The following is a 7,078-nucleotide window of genomic DNA, read 5'->3' as shown; positions in this document are numbered from 1 at the left end:
GGTAGAACAGGAGGAAGAGGACGGAGCAGAGAGAGGCTGGTTGGCGCGTTTATTAGTGTCCAATTGTGACGAGAGAGGCGCGGGGAAACACGAAAGCGAGCGCGTGAACTCGCTCATTTGCGTGCCTGTTAATTTGCCACGTTTGTGTGAGCACCGTGCCGCGTCACACCACGGGCACGTACAGCCAGGGCCGGCAACGGACAGAGAGAAAATTAGCGCTTTGAGTGTGGGTGCCTGACCGCCTGCCTTGCTGGCTGGCCGCTTCTCCGCTTCGCAACGCGAATGCGTCTACGTACGTGCGTGTCGGTCCGCGTATCAACGCTTGGGTGGTCCCCCGGTGTGCTGGATAAAAATCGGCCAACATTCACCGCCTCGATTTTTTCCCTCCCCGGTAGTCGAGATCAAAACGCACGGAGCAATGCGGTCTACGTATCGTATAATTCTTCATCGTTTTACCATCACAACTTCGTTATGCTCCGATATAGAACTGGAAGTTTAATTTAGAAAAGGGATACGTTTTGGGAAAATTCTGAAATAGATTTCGCGGGTAGCATAAAATCGGTTAAGCATACACGAACCCGGCGACCTATACGTTCGGCAACGGTTTGAAAGCTGGAAAGAACGAATGATTGACGCTTCTTTGACGGTTCTAAAAAGCGAACGATGAGATTCGGGAAAAATTTCCGCTCCAACGTTCCTTTCCGTTTCGTTACGCCGTTGAATAGCTATCGGTTTCAGCTATTTCACCAAAGGAAGGGACGCGGAACGATAGGTGTTACCATACGGTACACGAATGGCAAAAGGTATACGGGTTTGCCCGAAAATTGGACATTGCCGCGGAGCGTAATGGAGCAGAGTCTCGCGAAACGAACAGTTCAAGTTATTGGCCAGCAACGATACCGAATGATAGCGGTACCATTCTCCTTATTACGCTGTTACGTTATTTTTCCGCGTAAAATGGAAATTACACGGTATCGGAGCACGATCGGGATCGATCGAGCCTCGTTGGACGGATCGAGTATCCGGCTCGGCCTATGCTGGAACAACCGGACGGGACACGGTCCGCTTGGCAATAACGTGTTTTATCCGATTCTGTGGAAAATGACGTTTCTAATGAAATAAAACACCGTGGATCGAGGGGATCGATCGAAGCCGGGGGTACTTGATTAAGTCGTTAAGTCGCGTTTATCGATCAAACGTACAGGCTACTCTCGGCTCGTTAATCCTCTCGCCGCAGAACAAACTTCATCGGTGTAAACGATTCAAGTAATGGCGCAAAGGAAACTGGACTATGAGAGAAGCAAGGTGACGTAGCAGGAACACACGCGAGAATCGGCGTGTTTCCCAAACGAAATAGATGAAAACGAGCGCGACAGGGATAAATGCAGCCACGCTCGGCTGTTCGCTTCTCCGTCGACTGAATTAACCGTAATAACTGATGCATTTAGCAGCGACATTCAAAACTTGTGCACGGAATGCCATCGACGTTCCACTACCACCCCGCTTAACTCCCGTGCTTTCCCCTCTACCTTTCACCCTGCTCCCTTACCATTTTAACATCGCCACCGCCAGTTTCATCGGTCCTGCCGCACCGCATATCATTACCATGCAAATACGCTTGGCATGCGGCAAAGCTCGTGTAAAATCGTCCTCTACCCTCCCCCACCTGTGCGCTTCTCTCCGCTTCGCTTCGTCTACCACACTCCTGCATACGTCTCCCTTTCCTCGTTCACCACCTACCTGCCTCTCTTTCTCCACCCTCGCCGGGTCCACTCGCTCCCACTTCGCACCAGCTAGCCAGTCACATATGCAAAACGTGCCACTATTATAATAACATTACGCCGATGAACCTTCCATTGAATATGCGCTCCACGAGCGTGGATTGCATCGCTAATTATCTACCGGGTGGCGGAATTCGCACGAGGATTTCGTTCGATGTTTCAAGGAACACGCTTGCTCCGACTAGAACGTTTGTTTCCCTTTTCCACGTTCTTTCCGCGTGAATTTTCACGTTCGCTCCCGACGTCGCGTTTCCCATCCAATTCGTTTTCCATGAAAATCGCGCGAAACGCGAGAAGCGAACTGCCCTGGCGTCCGACACGTAGTTGATTGCAGTTTTTTTTTTTTTTGTTTTTTTATCGACGGAACAAAGTCGTAATTTTCGTGACTGGATTCACCCAACGTTGTGACTAAATATTGTTGACGTCACGTCTGTTCTTGTCTCTCTGCGTTTTTCGGTTCTCTCTTTGTCGCTAACCGCCGCTGACACGTTTATGGGCACGGCTGCTCCGGGGACCCGGGGCTCTGACACCCTTGTTTTATATTTTTGGTGACGGCCACGCTCGCTCGCTTTCGAATGTTTGCGGCGCGAAATGGTCGACGACCGTTCATCGGTTTTCATATTACAACCGTGCCGAGATAATATTTGCCCGCGATTTTTTATTTTTCTACGTACCTTTTCGAACGACAATCTCGCGACTGATGAGATTAGTCGATTTTTCCTCTTTTCTCCTTTCATTCCAGCTTTTTTCCATTTCTGTTTTAATTCTTTTGTTATTGTTGTTGGACGGTTTAAGGATGGTTAAATTGATTAGTTAAATGAATCGAACGACCGAGTTAGTTATCGTGTACTCGTTTTTTATTTAATCGTCTTTCGTCTCGATTTCGTTTATATTCTCTAAGCCTGACAATATTTACACGTTTTATTTTTATTACTCGCTTTCCGTCTCGCTTTTAGGGGACGTAGAAAAATATTACGGTATACTTAAGATCGATGTGTATGTATATACACATGTAATATGTATATATATATAATATGTATAGGTATATACAAAATGTACAGAAGGAACGCGGTACGAATGTCAGCGTTTTGTTACTAATTAACACAACGAGCGAAACGAACTGAATTTTCCGAATAAAAATCGGTCGTTTCCGGCAAAGTGTCCATCTCGATGATCACGATAAAACACGTTGATTCGGACAGGAAAATATCAATCATTTCCTTCCACGTCGATATCGTAAAAATTGAATCTTCTTTTTTTTCCCATGACTCAATCACGGTAATTCCAGAGTTTTTCAAATTATTCCGAGCGATTTAATTAAATCGTGACTTTTCTCACAGAACGTCACTGGTTCGCCCGTTCTTGCACAGACCCTTTCTTCGTCAAGAGTAACAATAACAACAACAACAAGAACAACGACAACAAACGTCTCTCGCGCAATATCGTATATGAAACTATGTACACCCACACTGAAGAAGAGTTCCCTCGTTCGGATGAGTTCGCTGTTCCACGACGGTCCCGTCGTTCAGTACATCACCTCGTAGACGGTTGCCTTCTTGTCTCCTGAACCGGTAACAATGTACCTGTCGTCCGCGGATATATCGCAGCTCAGCACCGACGACGATTCCTTCGACTGAAAACATCACAAGACACGTTCTTCGTGAAGTCTCGCGGACGATTCCCGATGAAACGCGGTCGTAAGAAAAATTTCTGACAAATTTAACGGCAAAACAATGATCCTTCTCGATTCTCAACCCCAAATCCCTTCGTAGAATCGCGTTTGTATTTGATCTAAAGATTCTTACCTGGAATATAGAGGCTCCATAAGGCGTGCGCCACGCGTTCAGTAAATTGTCTTTGCCGGTGGAGACGAACCATTTGCCGCAGGACGCGAATCTCAACGAGAGTACACAGGATTCGTGCAAATGAAGCTGATATTTATCCGGTTTCGAAGCGTGCAACACCTCGACGTTCGAGTTCTCCATACCGACTGCCAGCCATTCTCCTGTGGGACAGTAGCCGAGCGAGAATATTTGCGATGTGAAATCGTGTTGCTGAAGCTGCCTGCCCTCGCGAAGATCCCACGATCGTACGGTGTTGTCCAATCCTCCGGTCCACAATTTCGAGCCATCCGCGGATATGTCGATGCACGATGCACCGTCTGTGTGCCCTTGGAATTGTCTGACCAGGGTCTGATTCTGTAGATCCCAGACAGCGATGTTACCGTCGCTACAGCAACTGAAGCAGACCTTCGAGTCCGGCGAGATGGCAAGAGCGTAACAGGCGGGGGCGGAAGAGATTAATTCGGCCTTGATCCTTGGCGTTGGACTAGCCAGATCCCAGATACTCAACCGGCTCGCTTCACCTCCGACTATCAATGTTCTCCCGTCCGGTAGAAGTTTCACCGACCTGGACATAACGTGTTAAACTCCAGCAAACCTTCATTTTGTATAAGATAACCGCGATCGCGTTCATTTTGCAAAGAATAAAAAGTTTCTTCATTAAAACAAAAGTGTCAGCAAATAATTTTCTAAACTCCACTCATGATTTAAGTTAACCAATGAAACGATTCTAGTTTCTATTAAACGGTTTATCTCTCACGTTTCGCTTCGCTCGACGAAGTTTAAAAGTGGTAATCATTTCTGTGCGATCGAGCGTGCGAAAATCGGCCAACTGCGCGCGTTCGTGATTAGCAACTGTGACCGATGGATCATAAAGTACCTTTTAATGTTGGGAAGCATGCATTACCGGGGAAATGTATTAAATTTGCCGGTGGGTCGAGCACGCGTTCAAAAAACGCGCTACGGCTTCAATTACCGGCCGGATCGCGAACATTAACAGTCATATATCGAACACGCGATATTATTCCAACGGTTCGACGTTAAAATGCGCGTAAATTTATAGCGAAAACGTCGAACACTCCCGTTTTATTCTACACGCGGACACCTCGCGCCTGTGATTTTTCGACGTTTCGCGCGCGGAATACCGAATACCGTAATGCGACCGCGATATTTCACCCGCGATAACTTTTGCATCGTGATTTCATTCCTCGGTTTCCGATTTGCAAAGGACGAGACACATTCTCTTAGTTCGAAATTTTTATCTTAAAAATCTTCCAATTTCACAGAAATTGTGTTACAAATAATTTCAGTAAAGCTATGAAATTTTCAAGGAAATAATCGAGGAGAACCACTGACCTGATGTAGTTATCAGGCTGCAAACAGTCGAGCTGCGATACCGACTTGGTGCTTCCTGTACCGCCCTGTCCTATGTCCCAGACCTTGACGCATCCCTTGCCGCCGGTGTACACATACTTGGTCGGATTCGAGATCGTGACAGCGCACACCACCTCCCCGTGGCTAAGGGTATTAATTTGCCGCGCATGTCGCGGTATCCCTTGTCCGATCAGCGCATCCGGTGGGAAGGGCACCGGCTGCATCTGGCCCTCGCTCGACACGTGGAAGCTGTACGCGCTGAAACATCGTGAAAAATGCGGCTCGTGCGGTAAACACGCGTGTGCAAACTATCCTGCTGTTTCTGGTTCCCGTTGGAACTTCCACCGACCAGACTGGTCGATGTTGGGCTTTTAACGATAGACTAGTGAAGTTAATCGCTCGTCGGAGGATTGGAATGTTTAACACGATGAAACACCGTCGGGGTCATCGATAATCTACACCACAAATTTACTGTAATAAGGTAATTTGAAGGAAAAATTTTTTTTAATTCAAAAATACTGAAAAATGGGAGGATCCTATTTTCAATAATTATAATTATAGCATATTGTATTACACACATTCGTTTGCACTGCGATATTGAACGTGTTAGACGTATTAACTTATATCGAGGGAAAATTTACGATAATTCAAGTGTTTGTAATTGAAAGATACATTACGCGTTTTATGTGTTTCGGTGAAATCTGACTGAAAATACTGACGCAAGTTACGCGACGCTCGTTTTCTGGAATCGTAAACTATCGCAAACATTAGCGTGCTTCATAAATAGGCCTTGTTTTCCACTATGTACAACTGTTCGTGCGCTATCGGTCTCTATCTTGGACACTAATCTCGCGGCACTGTCATTTGCTTTAAAATAAAAATATTGATAACACATTGTATCTAAACCGTCCACAGCTACAATAAACAACAGAACCGCTGAATTTTCATAGTAAACAAAACCGTAGATAACGAGCTCTGTCTCGCAAGCAGAGCGAACATCAAACAACGTTAACAAAAATCATATTATATTCGTATCAGCGCCCGATCTTTCCCTAAACCGTACAATACCTACACCTTTCTTACACATTCCTATAATTACATGCCAAGTTTCCCCGTTCTACGTACAGAAACTCCGCGACAATGATCGTTAAATGTTAAGCGACACGTAAATCGAAATATCTTATCGCAAAGCACCGATGTATTTATAGCAAATATCGTAATCGTAGTTTAACCTTGGTTCAGTCTAAATCCGTTTCGAAAGTGATTTAGAAACCGCGCGTCTTTAATTAAAAATATTATCATCGATCTAATCAAAAAATTCCTGGCAAGTTCTACGAAAGTCTAACGGCGCCATCGTCGAGACTACGACACGAGTGTTCCTCTAACTCTAAATCAAATATTAATCGTGCAACTTCATTAAGCCATATCGAAACATCAATGAAGCCCTGGGGATTCGAGGCGAAAGGATTCTATAGAGATAGAGTAGATGTAAACTCACGGTTTGCCTCCAGGTACTCCGACCGATCCCATGGGAGCCCTCATAGTCACGTGGGGATCGTATAGTTGCTGAAGCGAAGGGGGTGCTCTAGGCGCCACGTAGCCGTTATAACCCATCATGTCCACGTGAGGATGTTGGCCAGCTGGTGCCAGATGGTGAGGAGGTGGGCCAGGAGCATAATGTGGCGGATAGCCGCTTGGTACACCGGGAGGCGGCGGTCCCTGAAGTAGCTTCGCCGATCCCGAAATCTTCATGCCCGCCCCACCGATCCCGGATGCCGACGTTGGCGTCAAAGGTTTCGAGATCGGTGTGGTCGGCTTCTCTCGTTCCTCCATCTTTTTCGCCGATGGTGTACTGGCGTTGCTGCTCGTACCACTTCTGGGCGAGTGCGGGGGCACGTCCTTCTTCGTCTGCACCACAGCGCCCATGGGTGGTACCACTTTGTCCAAACCGTTCTCTCGCGGTGACGTGGTGCCATTTACCACCGGGCTCGTTGGTCCTTCGCTCGCGTCGTCCACGACCAAATCTTGATCGCTCTTTTCGCCGTCGCTCTGTGGAAATTAAGTCGCAGGATGTTGCATCAC

At 46.7% G+C, this 7,078-nt stretch overlaps 1 protein-coding gene across 1 annotated transcript in view; it reads right to left on the bottom strand.

The window, feature by feature from the left end:
• Positions 1–2,616: 2,616 nt before the first annotated feature.
• LOC114882120 (protein groucho-like) overlaps positions 2,617–7,078 on the bottom strand; it is a 34,180-nt gene continuing 29,718 nt past the window's right edge. The window contains exons 9-12 of the mRNA XM_029199019.2: positions 6,495–7,045; positions 4,979–5,254; positions 3,587–4,190; positions 2,617–3,414 (exon numbers count right to left, since the gene is read on the bottom strand). Of these exons, the coding sequence (XP_029054852.1) occupies positions 3,307–3,414; positions 3,587–4,190; positions 4,979–5,254; positions 6,495–7,045 (1,539 nt within the window). The 3' untranslated portion in view covers positions 2,617–3,306. The remainder of the gene's footprint in view (positions 3,415–3,586; positions 4,191–4,978; positions 5,255–6,494; positions 7,046–7,078) is intronic.

The sequence above is a fragment of the Osmia bicornis genome, chromosome 4, assembly GCF_907164935.1.
Source record: "Osmia bicornis bicornis chromosome 4, iOsmBic2.1, whole genome shotgun sequence".
NCBI classification, from domain to species: domain Eukaryota; kingdom Metazoa; phylum Arthropoda; class Insecta; order Hymenoptera; family Megachilidae; genus Osmia; species Osmia bicornis.
Note: the sequence above shows the minus strand (reverse complement) of the source record. Positions and strands in the feature narration are given on the sequence as shown.